The following is a 16,605-nucleotide window of genomic DNA, read 5'->3' as shown; positions in this document are numbered from 1 at the left end:
GATGCACTCCCTCCACTCAGCTTCCAGGACTTCCTTCTCTTTCGCACCCCCTTCTAACTGTTGGAGTGCCCCCGAGGGCCAGGGGTGCACAGCTGAGCTCTTGATACTTCCAGCCAAACCTGCCAACCTACAGTCTCCCCACCTCTGTTGATGGCAACAACAGCATCCTTTCAGTCACTCAAGCCAAAATCTTCCTTGACTCATGTCTCTTCGACTCCACAGTCTAGAGAAATCCTCTTGGCTCTACCTGCAGAATCAATCCAGAATTCAGCCACTTCCACCCCCTACACCGCTTCCACTGGCTGCAAGCCACCATCACCTCTCCCCTACATCACTGCAATAGCTGCCCCACATGGTATGACCCTTTTAAAACATAAACCAGGTCATATTATCTCTGCTCAAAATCCTGCAAGGGATCCCATCTCAGAAAGAAGGTAAAGTCCTACAAATCACCTACAAGGCCCCCCCAATCTGCCTCCCAGCACTAATAGTGCCCCTTACCCTGCTCTGCTGCCTGTCTCTTTCCATGACACTATCGCCTTCCAGGTGATGTACTGTTTATTATGTTTATTGTATCTCAGCTGTCCTCTCACTAGAAGAGGACAGGGATGCTTAGGACAGGGATGTTTGTCACTTTCACTGCTGTATCCCACTTTCCCAGAACAGCATTTAGAACAGTAGGCACTCAGTGAGTGTCTGTGGGACAAGTGAAGAGGGTGATGAGTGAAGAAGCTATTGCAAGTCAGGAGGTGCTGGTAACATGGATGAGGTTGTGGTATTGGGGAGAGACCCAAGGGGATGGGCTTCAGAGCAACAAACAGTGGATGTGCCAATAGAGCATGTCGAGAAGGACTCCTCATTTCCCCGTTCACCAGCTGGGCAGGAGGGGATGCCATCCACAGAGACCAGGAGCTGGAGAGGAGCACATTTGTGGGCAGAAGATTGTGAGTGGGACTGTGCATCCCTGCTTGAGGAATCATGGGATTATTCAAGGGGAAATCAAGCAGGCAGCTCAAAAAGGGAGCCTGAGCCTCAAGGCATGGTCAGGACTGGAGATCTACATTTGGGACACTTCCACCTATTGTAGCCATGAGCATGGAAGAGCTCCTTGGGAAAGATGGAGAGAGGAGACTGATGAGCAGGGAACTGAAAAGAAGAAAGCTTAGACTTGATCCCTGAGGAGCCTTGGCATGTGAGGCTGGGAGAGGAGACTGAGTCAGCTGAATAGCCAGGGAGGTGGGAGGACGTGTCTGTCATCTTGGAAGCCAAAGGAGGAGAGCACTTGTAGAAGGAGGGAGAAGGTGAGTCCAAGGAGGAGAAGAAATCCTGTCAGGCTTATTGATTGGAGGAGGTCGTTGGAGACATGGTGAGTGCCATTTTGGTGGAAGGATAGGAATGGAATCCAAACCGTAGGGTCATGAGGTGAGTGGAAGGTGAGTGAGAGGAGACCCCCTCCTTCCAGCAGTGCAGCTGTGAGGGAGAGAGGAGCTGGGGCAGGAACAGAGGAGGGCGTGGAACAAAGGATGGTTTCTCGTGTTCAGAGCTGTGGGGAAGGATCTGCTTGAAGGGCAGGCTTGACCAGGGGAGCTTGGGGGCGGCAGGGTCCCAAAAGGAGGAGGCGGGTCAGCTCCTCTGAGTTGTCAATGAAAATAATCAATAAACAATCTATAAAAGGAATAGAAAAGAGTTTTACTTGAGCCAAACTGAGGAGTATAGCCCAGAAGCCAGCCTCACAGATAACTCTGAGAAACTGCTCTAGAGAAGCATGGTTTTCAGCACAGTTTTATGTCTTGTCAGAACAAAGAACCACAAACAAGTCAGGGATACATTCCTTCAAGGTTTCAAAAAAACAGATCAGCAAGTACACAGTGAGTCAGTATGGCTTTGGCACCTGGGAAGGGAATCTTATCATGAAAGGAGCACCAGCATTGGCGTCCCAGGAAGGGAGGCATTTAATCTTTATTTTTAACATGGACATTCTTTACTTCTGGTCAATGTGCCCTTTTCTTTAATAATTAAAGCAGGTGTACAGTGTATGTTTGATAGGCCACAAACAGGATGTTTTAGTTAGCAGAAAATCCAAGTTAACTCATGTATAAGCCAGAATGACTTCCCCATACCTCAATATGTGAACATTTCTTCTATCAGAGTTAACCTGAGGGGCACGGAGCAGAGGCCAGGCACAGGTGCAGGTACAGGCAGGTGTGGGCATGTGGCATCAGAAAGGCAATGGCGAGTCCATCTGGTGGCTTTTATCTTTTTTGTAAAACAAGAGAGCAGGCTGAAAGAGAGATACCAGCTGTACGGATGTCCACGTGGCCTACAACCTGCCCGGCCCCTAGTCTAGGCTTAGGGAACACACAGCCCACTCCCCCACCACGTTACGTTCTCAGGCATTAGCACCATCATGCATTAGTTTCTCAAGCGAAAAATCATTATCTCATCTCTCTCCTTCCTCTATGCCTGATGCACCTCTCCACTCATCCTCCACCATTAAATCCATGAGCAAGTAAGTCCTGTCTGTCCTCACTGATAAGTACCATCTGACTCACTTCTCTTCATCTCCACTGCCAGCCCCCAAGTCCAGGCCACTGTCACCTACAGGGGGACAACTGCAACCCATCCTCATGCCCACTCACACTCCCTCAAATCACTCCTCTGTGCAGAACTCTTCAGTGGCCGCCACTGTCCTTCAAATCACGCTCCGCTGGACAATGACGTGGAAACGAGATGCTGTGGTCTGGCTGGCTTGCCTTCTCCCCAGGCCCTCCTCTGCTGCAGCCCGCTCAGTTTCGCCTGGACCCTAGATGCCCAGTGACCTTGGCGTGTTCAGAGCCTTTCCCTCCTAGCCACGCGCTTCCCTCCCTGTTCCTCTCCCCGATAACTATTCCTCACCCTCTGAACTCAGCCTAGCCTCCCGACCTGAGTCGGCCCAGTCTGGCTCTGGCCCCTCATTACGTGCTGGGAGCTTCCTGTGCTTCCTCCTTGTGTCGTTGTTTTCTTAAGTATTGATCCATCCAAGGAAAATTCTGTGAGTCAGAGATCTTGCCTTTCACCACTGGTCCCATTAACCTGCACCCAGTGGCGATCCGTAAATATGTGTGGGCTGGCTGACTGCCGAGGGCCGCCTCCCTGTGCCGGCTTCACTCTCCAGACTGAGGTCTGAGGCCTGCCAGGAGAGAGCAGAGGAGTCACTCGTTTGGCAGCAACATGGCTTTAGTGGAAAATGTGTAGGATTTAAGAGTCGGGAGATTTCCTTCGGGGATAAATTCCACCCCTAACCAACTATGTGGCCTTAGACCAGTCATTTGTTTCTCTCTGAGCTTCTGTGTGGTCATCTGTCACATGGGTATGTTCATCATACCTCAAAGATTGTTGAGAAGGCCAAATGCTGTCATAGATGTGCAATATGGTTTGCACACTCTAAGGTGAGGAACACCTGAGTGTTCTCCATGGGGCAAGTCTCAGCTTACTGCACCAGCCTTCCCTGCAGCAGCCACCTGTGCTTCCAGACCCGCCCCCTTCAAATCCCCCATGTGCAGCCAGGCTCGGCACCGCTAACCCTGGAGCTGGGCTATGGGCCCCCAACCCCCCTACATGTCAGCTTCAGCCACACACTCACACATCCAGTGCACCTAGGAGTATTCTCACCTCCGCCCAGAATGTTTTCTTTCTCAAGTCTCTCTCTTTCCATAGAAATGAACCAACCCCTAGTGAGTTCCAAAATTCGTTCTTCAAGCAGGAACAGGTCTGATTCCTACACTGCCTGCCAGAACCCAACACGGATGGGCCCCAAGCAAGAAGCAGCAGCAGCCTCATGTAATGCATGCAGGAACCAAAACTTGCTGGATTGTCTTTACCAGGCACACGCTCACCCAGCCACTCCAAGGACAGAGCACTCCCTCTGCCCTGCCACTTGGCTTTGGGGCCAATGACAGCATCAAAGCCTTGCTAGGAGGGGTGGCCAGGAGCTGTGTGAGAGAGTGACCAGCCTGGGCGAGGGGACCCTCTCTCCCTTTGATGCTGACTGTGGCTTCTCTGCTTGTGTTTTGCAGGTCCTCCCGTAAGTGTCCTGGATTATGCTCTCTGCTCCTGAAAGATAAGACATTTTGTTTTCTCTCTGTGTAACACTTTCATGAAAATAATATTTGATTAGAGTGGTCTGTCCTTAAAATTAAATTCAGTCCCAGACAGGGGCCATATTTTTTTGTGATTTGTAGATGAATGCAAGCACAGGATTCCATGGGCTTGACTTGCCCAGTGAAGCATCCTGTGACTGTTTTCCCTGCAAGAGAGCTGACATGAGCCTGGCTGCTCCTCACCAAATCTCTGGCTCAGCTTGATGCACAGCAATGCAAGCACCGTGCCCATATTTCCTAAATGTTCAGCCGCAGTTGATCTGTGTAAACATTTTCGTCTCACGTGCTTTGGCAGAAAGAGCTTTGGAGTCAGGCAGTTATGCCAGGAATATGCTGGGCCTGACCACTAGATCCTGGGGTCCGTTTTCCTTCTTTGCCAAAATATTTGACTCTCTGGGTTGGGCAACAGGGACCTTGAGAGAACAGCTGGCCAGTGAAGGTGCTGAGTTTGAGAAGCGTGTGATTGGTGCCCAATCCACAGCAGCCCCGGAAATCCCATTCCTTCTCCAAGACACGTGACAAGTCTGCCTTTGATTCATCTTGGCAGTTTTTCAGAGCCTGATAAATCCTGATGAATTAATTCAAAAAGCACATAGACAGTCCTCTTGAGCCAAAATTAACCTTCTAAAGGAATTCCTTTCAGATGAGCAGCTTCGTTTTACTTCCACTTACCATGATTCATTTCCCAATTAGCACCCTTCAGAATCTGGACCTCTTGATGCATGTAGCAGCACCACATTGAGCCAGAAAGTGAGAATGTCTAGATCTATGGGCTACGAGCAGTTTTTCACAGTTGGGTCATTCCTGACTGTCACATGGAGGCTAGCCTGCGTGAACTTGCCGAAGTGTGTAATGCAGAGGGCTATGGAGAAAATTTGGTTTTTTGTGTTTTTTTTTTTAAACTTGGCTGTTAAAACGACTAAGTGGATTAAACAAATGCAGAATTCTCAAGCTGCAACCTGAGATGGATACCAATGTATGGGACACTGGCGGGACAGCCACTGCTCCGAGCACATGGGGTCAGAGAAGCATCCAGTAGCAGTAAAGGTGCCCCCATATCTCTGGTTTCCAAGGCTGTCTTCCTCAGGTCACCCCATCCCAGTGGCAACAGACAGGAAACCCATATCCTGCTCACTAGGCCCCAGATCAGGCCCCATTTAAGGAGCATTTTCCATGGTAACTGTGATGCCACCCTCCAGAAGCCCACAATCCCACAAGGTCCTTGCCATGTGCCTTGGCTGACGTGGGGAGGACACATGTGGTATGTGCCCTGGGGGCCCCTCCAGCCTGGCCCTATGAGGTGAGGAATGGGTGCGCCATCCCCCAAACCCACTGGAGCCTTGCATCCCCCAGCTTGAAAGAGTCAGTTACCAGCCAGCAGCCTCTGCTGCAAACCCTGCAGATATTGGGGGGATATGGGGCCCTGACTGAGTTCTAAGTGTTGCCATATGGTTTTCTGCCGAAAGTCTAATTATTAATGACGTATTAATTACCACAGGGGCAATCAGGACGAGATGGCTACCCGGTAATTTGCCATATATTTTTTTGCTCTCTTTGCCCTTTACTCTCAAGCCAGTATTCTTCCTCTGTGCCTTTATTTACCTGTCTGCACTCCTCTCCTCCTCCTCCTCTGCTCCTCAGTGGCTGTGGTCTCTCTGTGGAGGGAGTAGCGTTAGCTCTGTGAAGATGCAGGATGTGCAGATCTGCAGGGCCCTGGCCTGGAGGGAACTGTCTGCAGCTCTAGCTGCCTTGCAGACAAATCAAATAGCCTCCAAGAAAGAGTCTCATTGGCGTGCTGAGTCCACCCAACACTGCTCTTCCTGGCCAGTGTGTCAGCCCTGAGCCCAGGGTCCAGCCCTTGGCTGTGGAGTGAGTGCCCACCTGTGGGCATGGCTGCCAGACTCTTTCCAGTGGACAGAAGACTCCCTGTCCCAGCCCACCACGTCCTGTCACCACTCGAGAACGAGAGACTGGTTAGTTCCAGTTTGGCCTTTTTGGTGTCGTTACTTCTCAGATCTTTTACAATTAAACCTAAAAGTTAGCTTATGCTTGGAATGGATTTCCCAGCCTGGGCTGAGTGAGCACCACGACAGAAGCAAGGTGAAATATGGCTGTGCCACTGTCCAGTCCTGCACGGAGATTAAGGCCCATGATAGCAGCATGCAGAAGTCCTGATAAAGAAAGAGCAGAGGGTAAGCCTGGTGAAGGAGAGCATGGCAGGACCATGCTGTTGGGAGATTTGTTCTGTGCCGCAGGCCAGGAGGATTCAGGGAGGGAAATGTTGATGGATTCAGAGGACGCTCTAGTGGCCAGCTCTGTCCAGAGTCAGGATTGGCTGGCAGTGGAGGGCGGGGTCAGGGGGTGGGTGTCCCCAGTCTTGCAGGAGCCACCTTCCCAGAAGGCTGTGGAGGGCCGTCCAGCCCTGAGCATCAGGGAGACCTGGGCATGGATTCCAACCCTGCTGCCTCCTAGCTGGGTGACCTTGGGGAAGGCTCTGGCGTTCTCTGAGCTTTAGTTTCCTGTTCTGTGAAATGGGGTCATGCAAGGCCTCCCTAACAGCACTGGAGTTGGGATTAATTAAGACTGAGGAAGTGATGGCTACACAAAATGGGTCACAAACCCAGCCTACAATTCTTGGTGGAAACTTTGGGGGGCATTTACCTCATGTCTCGAGTGGTCTGTGCTCCACCCACCCAGGCAGCCAGGGCAGCTCCCCCCAGCAGCAAGCAGCCCAGCCCCTCAGACCAGAAACATCCTGCTCTGTGTAGGGTAAGAACGAAATGCGAAGCCGGCCATGATCCACCTTCACCCCACAGGAGCACACAGGGGATCAGGGCACCGCCACCTCCCAGCAGCCTTTCCTGATTGGCCCACATTCCTAGACATGGCAGCTAGAGTCTTGGGGAACCACAGGCTTTTGCTGGAACATTTCAGCCTCGTGTCCTGGGCCTGCTCGCTTCACTAGCTCAGGAGCATTGGAAACATCCTGACAGAACCACTCCTGGGATTACCTAGTTACCTTTTATACTCCAGGGTTACTCTTGATTGTAGGTGCCCGTGTCCAAAGGGGAGTGGGTGGTGTCTGGGTGAGTGGATTTCTTCCCTCTTGCGCATTGTTGTCTCCTCTGAGCACACATGACGCAGGCTGTGAGCATCGGAGAGGCTGCTGGCTGATTGTGGGAATCATTTTCCTCGGGCGAGGGTCAGGGGACTCCAGACCAGATGCCAGGGGTCCAGTCTACCTCCCACAGAGCTTCTTCCCCTCTGCCACCATCCCTGCCCTTCCTCCCAGGACGCAGCAGGCTGGGGGGTGGCCAGCAGGCTCTGTGGGTGATGAGTAGGAGTCCTCCTTCAGAGTTAGGCAGCTGGGAATTGAATCCCCTCACAAGCTGTGAAGCTGGGGGCAAGACCCTCAGCAGCCCTAAAATCTGTTTCCTTCCATGTGAAGAAGAGAGCTGGGATTTAGGTAAAGTGAAGTCACAGCAAATGGTGGTCAGGTGACTAAGGCCATTACAGGGCTGTCAGGGAATTAAGCCTGGTGTTTAGTGTATGAGGTTTTTGGCACTGAGCCTGGGTCAGAGACAGGGCTCTGTGAATTTGGGGTGGGGAGGCCAAGGGAGGGATGTGCATGCAGTGTGTCCACCTGGTATGAAGTTGGGAGCTTTCTGGGAAGGGAGCAGGTTAGGGCCCAGCAAGCCTTCCCCACTGCCCGTTTGCAGACAGCGCTGGCAGCCCACGCCCTTGGCCCCTTAAGCTTCTCATCACTTGGCAGCCCTGAGAAGGTTGGGCCCGGTGAGGGGTGAGGAGAAGCTGGTATCATACCCACAATTACCCCAGGGCTGGGTTGCCCCTTTTCCTGAGGTCGCCCACCCCAGTTTGCATGCAACTCCACTTCCACACAGATCTGGGCATCTTCCCTGACTGGGCTGGCCTTGCCTGCTGCTGAGTTCAAGGTGTTTGTGCCTCCAGTGCCAGGAGCCAGCCGACTCACCCAGCTGTGTGCCTCCGAGCACCCTTGTTCCCTCAGGCCGCACAGGCTGTCCCTTCGGTAGAGGGATACAGGGTGGAAGTGACACTCCCCCTGGCTTTCCCCAAAGGAGGGAAGCAGGCCCATGTGGGCAGGCAGAGGTTGGGAGGGAATTCTGTGGGCTCGGGGCGCCCATGTGTTTTAAGCTGAAATTCAGCTCTCTCAGCCTGTGGAGGGCCTGGCTCCCAGCCCAAGCTCTGCTGACAGACGGGTCCATGTGCTCATCCCAGGGTTAGGGCAACCCCTGCAGCACGAGGGGCCTGGCCACCTGAGAGGCACCTCGTGTACTGAGTATTCACGGACTTTGATTCTGTCTGACCCCAGTCCCGTCCTGGCTCAGCTGTGCGGTCTTGGGTACTTGGCCTCTTAGAACCTGGGGAGATCACACCTACAGAGTTGGAGACTTAAAGGGGGGAACACACGCGGAGCCCAAGTGCAGCATGGCAGGTGGCAGCCCCTTGATAATACCTCTATCTTTCCTCACCCCACAGAACCTCGAGGGAAGGAAAGACAGGCTTAGGAAATCATTCTGATCCACCAACACACATTGGCAGCATTTGGAAAGGAAAATGGCTTTGAACAGTCAGTTTTAGAAAAAGTTTTGGGGGCTCCTTTCTTTTTCTTGAACTAAACTTCAAGACCAGCTTCAGGGAGTTTTTTGTTTTGTTTTTCCTTTGTGCTAAAAACATGTCACTTCCTAAAGGGAAGTAAGAACAAGAAAAGAGTCAAGCACGATGCTTGTGGTAGAGACTGTGCCGGCCTCATGTTCTGGATTAATCCAGTGTGGCCCCCCCACCCCGTAAGGAGACCAGCTGAAACCAGGTCCATATATGGACCCGATAGGGGCTGTAGGGGGACAGGGCCATAGGAGCTAAGCATGTCTGTGGGGCAGGCTGTGGACTGAAAAGGGCCTCGGTCACCTTGTCCACAGCCTCCCTGTACAGAGGCCAGCCTGTCCTTTTCTGCTGCCAAGGGTTCATGAATAGCTCTCTGCTGATGACAAAAGAAGCATGTTTTTTAATAAAACCTTCCCAAAATAGAGAAAAGCACAAAAAAGGAAAAAGCAATCGTCCATAATCCTACCACCCACAGATAAGTCCTCTCAATATTTTGGCATTTGTTCTTCCCATACTTTTTGTGTACAAATTTGTTTTTATAGTTATTATTCTAAAAATGGGATTACAGTGGACATACGTTTTTGTGGCCTATTTTTTTCCACTTAATATAGCATGAGATTTTTCCACATCATTAAGAATTCTTATAGAAAGTAATAGCTGCATAGCATTTTTTTTTTTTTTTGGCGGTATGCGGGCCTCTCACTGTTGTGGCCTCTCCCGTTGCGGAGCACAGGCTGCAGACGCACAGGCTCAGCGGACATGGCTCATGGGCCCAGCCGCTCCGCGGCATGTGGGATCTTCCCGGACCGGGGCACGAACCCGTGTCCCCTGCATTGGCACGTGGACTCTTAACCACTGCACCACCAGGGAAGCCCGCTGCATAGCATTTTATCACATATATAATTGATTTAACCAGTCTCCAAGTTATATTATTTATATTGACCATCTTTCACCCTTGTAGTCAACGTCGTGGGAATTAATCTAGGCTTATTTCCATGATTATCTCCTTTGTTTGTTTTTTTTTGTTTTTTGGTCGTTTTTTTTGTGGTACACGGGCCTCTCACTGTTGTGGCCTCTCCTGTTGCAGAGCACAGGCTCAGGACGCACAGGCTCAGCGGCCATGGCTCACGGGCCCAGCCGCTCCGCGGCATGTGGGGTCTTCCCAGACCGGGGCACGAACCTGTGTCCCCTGCATCGGCAGGCGGACTCTCAACCACTGCGTCACCAGGGAAGCCCAATGATTATCTCCTTTGAATAAATGTCTAGAAGTTGAATTGCTGGCCCAAAGGGTTTGCACATGTTTAAGGCTTTTGATGTGTACTGCCAAATTGCCCCCCCGGAAGCTGTGCTAATTTACATTCACACCAACAGCACATGAATGCTGCATGTTGCCCCAAGCCCTGGCCAATCATGGGTATTATACTTTTAAATCTATGACAACATAAGTTTAAAAGTTATGGATATGCGTATGTATCTTGTTTTAATTTAGGGTGTATTTTCATTAGAAGCACGGTCTCAGAGATTAAACTAGTGTTGATAAATATTGTGTAATTCTCACTGCCATCTGGTGGTAGAACTTGGAATTGCAGGTATAGAATTTAAAGAGATCACCAGCATTTGAGAGCTTTCAGATTCCAGTTGATCCAGGGACAGCAGATATCATGCAATCAGCCACACACGGGAGAATTTTGAACTCAGAACATTGTCAGTCCAAGGTGGGACCTGCAGAGGAGCCCTGGGCCCAGTATTCTTACATTAGGGGGTAGTAATCAGCATTTATGTTGATAAAGTGATTTTGCCATCTCATAAATAACGGGCTCGGCTCTGTTCAACAAATACAGAAGGTGTGTTGTGTACTAGGGTAGCACAAAAAGAATCAGACCCAGTTGCAGCCTTTGGGGAGCTATGGGGGAGGGGGACCAACAGCCAATTTACCATGGGATAGAGAGGGAGGGACAACTTGGGGTCACTGTGACCTTCCTAGAGGTTTCTTCTCACAAACTCTTTTTTTCCACTCCAAAATGTGGCTTCTGTCTAGGATGAAAAGACCTGTCTGTCACGCAAGGCTCAGTATTGCCTACATCTTGACTTTGGCACAGAAAAAGTCTCATCATCTCCTATTTACAACATCGAAATCCTCACATTTCCTCTTTTTTGGTATTTGGACTTTTTTGACTCAGCATTGAGCTTTAGTGACTTTCGCGTTTGTTTTACACCTTCAGAATACAATTCAAACATTTTTGAAAAATGTGTATTTGGTAAATCTTCCAGGGCTTAAGATTTGTGTATTTGAATGTATGAGGAGAGTATTAGGTTGTGAGGTACATAGAAATGATGAAACCCAGTGAGGGCCAGTGGTACAGAGGCCCTGGAATGGGGGAGCATGCCCACTTCAGAAACACTATCGGTCATTGTCTCTGTGCCAGGTGCTTTTCTGGGTCTTTGGACTAGCACCAAACAGGAGTGACAAGGCCCCTCCCTGTAGTGAGGAAGAGAGAAACAAACAAGTAATAAGCCAACAAGATAGCTTCAAGCAGTAAAATGTGCTAGAGAATAAAGCAGGGGACATGATGAGAGGGCTGACTGGGTGGATGGGTGGGTATAATTTGGATTAAATAATCAGAAGTCTCTTGGGGAAGATGACATTTGAGGTGAGACTTAAATGATGAAAAGATGTAGCAATCTTTGAGGGGGGTTGAGAAATGCTTCTGGCAGAGGAAGAAGCAAGTGCACAGGTCATGAGGTAGGAACAAGCATCGTGTGTCCAGGGTACATGCGAGGCCAATGTGGCTCGAGTGAGCAAGCAAGTGCCAGGAAATGGTAGAAGGGGAAGTTAGAGAGGTCTCCAAGGCTGTGTGGGATAGAATCTTAAAGGCCACGGTGAGAGGCTGACCCAGGCAGGAGGCCAAGGAAACTTGGCTCTGTGTTTACAGAAACTACCTGTCCACAGAGACAGCTGCCTTGACAAGGGTGGGGAGTCTCTCTCCTCCCAAGGGAGCTAGAAAAAGGGACTGTCCACTCTCATCCCCCAGAAGCCTTTCCAACGGGCCTGGGAACAAGTGCACAGACCAAGTGCTTGCTGGGGGCATGATTGCCCGCATTCCCACCCTGGGAGATTGATGGTCTCGGCCCTGCTGGACAGAGGAGGAAGCTAGGCTCAGACACTGATAGGACTTGGCCAAGAGACAAGGCCCACCTGCATGGCAAAGCCTGGATTAGCACGCAGCCTGAAGACTCTCCATCACACCAGCCACCCTATCAGTAAGCAGGTTGTGGCAGCAGACCAGGGCTCAGACTGTCTGTGCATTGGCAGAAGGGTCTTTCTCTTCTCACCACCCAGAGAAACAGATTATTTGGGGTGAATTTTCTGTTTCTCTTCCTCATCCCTATTTTTATCGGGCCCTGGAGCTCTCTCCCCATTCCACCCCCATTATCAAATTGTTAAGACCCTTTCCTGCTTTCCATTAAAAAAACAAACAAACAAACAGAAACAGAAAACCAGTTCTAACTTAAATGAAGAAGAAAATTTCTTCATTCCACCTTCTTTCCTATTCCTCATCCATGTGTCTGTATCATGGCGATTATTAGAAATTCGGGTCCCCCTCGTGGTGAAATGTCCAATTCCGTTTCCCTGGCCAGGAGCAGCTGAGTGAAGCAAAGAGACCACAGCCATGATCAAGTCCCTTTCCACCACTGCTGGTAGGCAGTCACTTAGCCCTTCTGTCCACATTTGCAGTGTGAGGCTTGGCCTGGATGAAAGCATTAGGGATTGGATCTGTGCAGCTTTTCACAGTTTCAAAGTACATCATATCCCTGGACATGATGATTTGTGCCCATTTTGTGGACTGAAAAACTGAAGCTTAGAGTGGCCATGCCACTTTTCCAGATCTCACAGTGACAAGCACATGGGGGCTGGCTTCCCCCTGAAGACTCCCTAGACCTTCCCACACAGAGACATTTATGGCACAGTGGGTAAGGCTGTAATGCATCCAGACAGGGCCTCGGACCCCACAGAGGAAGGAGGAGCTAACTCTGCCTGGGACAAGGGGAGGCTTCATAGAAGAGGGACAGTTGGGGCATGTCTTGAGGGATGAGTAGGAGTTTGGCATGAAGACAAGGTAGGAGGCATTCCATGCAGCACCAGCACAATGTAAACGGCAGGGGGTGAGATGTGGTCCCATGTGCCAGTGGACAGTGACTCTGAGGGAGGGCAGGGAAAGGCGGGAAGATGATGCTGAGTGAGGGGCCCCCACCCACCCAGAGGGGTGTGGGCAGAAGTGTATATTGGAAAGGCCTCCCTGGCTACAGGGCAGAGACTGGAGGAAGGGGGTCCAGGTAGAAGGCAGCTACAATAATATCAGGCACTGAAATAAGAATGTCCCAGTAAGGATGGAGTAAAAGGGGCAGACTGGAGAAATGAGGGCTGGCAGGAGTTGCAGGCTGGCTCTGACAGGTGAGGGACCAGAGCCAGAACTCCTCATGCTTGGCAGCACCCAGTTCCCCAAGCACCACCTATCTGGGGCGGGGCGGGGGCCAGGCAGAGCTGCACGTCGTCTCCAGAATCAGTCATGGGGGCATCGACAGCCTAGGCCCCGGGGGACAGCATAAGCTCTGAGCAGAAATGTGGGATATGAGACAGGGCCTCTGCCTGGGACCAATTTTGCAATGAATAACTCAGACTGTTTGGAGTTAATCAAGTGAACAAAAAAGGACCACAGGGCACCACACACTCATATGCTTTTTTGCACTCTCATAGTTCAAAAACAGCTTTGATTATAATAATATAATTAGTTAAATGATTCATCTGTAATATCCCAAATTCATCTGTTTTTAGATTTCAACCTCCTACATCTCATTTTCATCTGAGCCTTGCAGTGCTTCTCCCCATCTCCCCATATTCTGGGTGGAGCAGGGAAGGGATGAAAGCAGATTTTCCAATCCCCACTAATGGCCCCCAGATTGGAACCTTGGGGAGACACAGCCAGGCCCCAGGGAAAGGGCCACCGTGCTGGCCTTTCCTCCCTCCTCCCCAGGGTCCCTCGAAAGCCCAGGACAGGTGCTCCTTCACCCAGGCTCCTTGCCTTGGGCCCATGCTTTATCCCATGTCCCTCAAGTGTCACATGTGGGGCAACCAAAGGACCAGAGGGCTGAGCTGCTGCTCCTGCCCCCGGTTCCCAGATGCCCTGCTTACCCTCGGCAGCCTTTTGCATCGTCCTGGCAGTGGCCCGGGAGCCCCCAGCCCCAGATACAAAGCTCCGAGGGAGGTACCATCTTCCCACATCCAGCTCTGGGATTGCTATCAGCAGGGACAGGCCATGGAGGGCCAGCAGAAGTTGGTCCTGCCCTTTGCAGGCGTGACTGTGACAACATCTTTGCTGGCCCCTCTTCCCACTTCCCCCAGGCAGCAAAGCACCCTCACCAACCCCCCACAGGAAGAACATGTTCACAGACCTGCACTAAGCCACTGGGATAAGCTCAGGTCTTCCAAGTAAATAGATTTGAGAGAAAGCAGTTATTTGGGGTATGAAGCTGGTCCACCCAGCTCCTCCTGAAATCAGGGATTGGCCCCCTGTCCTGCCCATGCAGTGAAGAGAGAGTGGGCTTTGGGGCTCCGCAGACCGTGTGATCTCAGGCATGTCCCTAACCCCTCTTCAGCCATTGGGGGAGCCAGGTAATTGACTCCATGAGAGCCCTAACACTGGACATACAGGCTGGGTTCAGTGACAGTTCTTGCCACCGTGATGATCACTGACCCCAGCAGGGGGAGCCCTTGAGTGTCCCCAGTGCCCAGCTCCCAGGACGTGGCCCAGGGGGCAGGAGTCAGTGGGTGCCTATGACAGCCGTCAACAGGTCAAGAGTGCCCTCTGGTGCTTCCAGGCCAGGCACAGGCATCAGTAGGAAACTGGACATTCATTCATAGAAGAGTTCCCTTGACAGCTGGTTCACTCAATAAATATTTACTGTGTTCTCACTATGTATGAGGCACTTTGTTTGGCATTTGGGATACAATTAGTGAGAAATACATCTAGAGTCCCTCCCCCCGTGGAGGCTGTGATTGAGCGGGAGAGAGAATCAAAATTCAGGGCCAGGAAGGAACAACAGGTTGCTGCGAGTGTATTTGACCTGGGCCTGGCCTGGTGGGAGTCGGGGTACCGACTCCCAGGAAGGGAGGTGTGAGCCGAGGTCGGAAGGCCAAGTAGGGGCTGACAAATGGAAGCTTTGGGGGAATGTCCAGAGAGAGGGTACACCCAAGACAGGCCAGGCTGGGAGGGAACAGGAGAGTGGGGTCAGGGGCCAGCAGCCATGGAGCACCCAGCTTCATTGAGCAAGTGGTTGCTTCCCTAAGGGACCACAAGGTGGAGGGAACTTGCAGTAGCATCCAACCTGGGAAGGTCCAGGCTTAAACAAAAACTTTGCAAACCTATCAGTCTGCCCAGGAAGCAGTGAGTTCCCCGTCATTGGAGGTATACAAGCCAGGGCTGCATACCCACCTTTCAGGAGGGACATCTAGGGAGAGGTTGGCCCCAGTGGGTCATCTTCTGTACAAGAGCGGGTTCTTCCACTAATTGGTCCTCCCTTTTGGGCTACTTAGACCCAAACTCAGTGGGACAGGATGGCACGAGCCCAGCCGGGGAAGGGGGCACTTCAAAGATTCACAGACATCCCTCAGAGCCAGGCCTCTAGTGGGCACTGGAGCCTCAGGGACAGTCACAGTGGGGAGGGGAGGCATTGGGAAGACAGAGCAGAGGGTCAGTAACGGAGGAACTATGTGGGATGAGGGGGAGTTGAGGAAGACTTCTCAGAGGTTACACGTGAGTCTGGAAGGAGGACCATGGAGGCAGAGGAGGAGTCCTTGAATGTCAGGCCAAGGGGCACTGCGACTCTGCCCTGAGGGTGGGGGTGAGGCTGTATTAGGTGCTGACGAAGCCAGAGAGGGATGGTGAGGTGGGAAGCGTGCGGGGTTTAGGCAGGAGATTTAGGCTTATGTCCCAGGCCAAGATGGCCATGCCTGGCCTCCCCAAGCTTCAGTTTCTTCATCTGTGGAATGGAGGTAATAATGGCACCTGCCTAACAGGGCTGTGCTCAGGGTCAGTGACATCCAGATGAGAAGGCAAATGTGTATGTCTTTTAGTTCCACCCCTTTTCCTGGATTCTTACCCCAAAACTGGCCCAGCACATTACAGTCACACTCATTCAACACTTTTGTGTGCCAAGCTCCAGGCTGGGCACTGTCATCTATAGGAAACCATTCCATCCACACCACACCCACTCTCCAGAGGAGGAAACAGGCTCCAGGGAAGTTAAGCAGTCCACTCCAAGGTCTGCCGGGTAAAAACAAAACAATCAGAATGACCCCCGCTCCTTCGCTGTGTAGGAAGGATGGGCATGTGGGGATAGGAGGCAGGGAGGCTGGTGGAGACTGGTCCAGAAGAGAGGCCAAGTCCTAGGCAAGGGTGAGTGGGGGACTGGATGTGGACGTGGTTTGGAGAGATGGTTCAGAGCTAGAATTGCAGGCTCACAAACTCATTGATACATTCCAGGGGCCAGCCAGGTGAAGAAATAGGGGAAACTGGCTGGGTGCAGGAGAGTGTAAGGAAAAGTTGGGCTTGGGATGAACTGGGGGGATACATGCCCCATCTAAAGGGGGTGCTGCAGCTCAGCCCAAGCAGGTCGATCATTACCACATCTCCTAACATATCAAGAGAAGCTGGAGGGACTTCCCTGGTGGTGCAGTGGTTAAGAATCTGCCTGCCAAGGCAGGGGACACAGGTTCTATCCCTGGTCTGGGAAGATCCCACATGCCACGGAGCAACTAAGCCCA

General features: G+C 51.5%; 1 protein-coding gene across 1 annotated transcript in view; it reads left to right on the top strand.

Annotated features, from left to right (window-relative positions):
* Window positions 1-16,605, top strand: part of COL23A1 (collagen type XXIII alpha 1 chain) — a 365,892-nt gene that overhangs the window by 316,501 nt on the left and 32,786 nt on the right. The window contains exons 4-5 of the mRNA XM_065873754.1: window positions 4,056-4,063; window positions 5,638-5,664. Coding sequence (XP_065729826.1) covers window positions 4,056-4,063; window positions 5,638-5,664 — 35 coding nt within the window. The remainder of the gene's footprint in view (window positions 1-4,055; window positions 4,064-5,637; window positions 5,665-16,605) is intronic.

Source organism: Phocoena phocoena, chromosome 3 (assembly GCF_963924675.1).
Source record: "Phocoena phocoena chromosome 3, mPhoPho1.1, whole genome shotgun sequence".
Lineage (NCBI taxonomy): Eukaryota > Metazoa > Chordata > Mammalia > Artiodactyla > Phocoenidae > Phocoena > Phocoena phocoena.
This window is presented reverse-complemented; position numbering and strand designations above follow the sequence as displayed.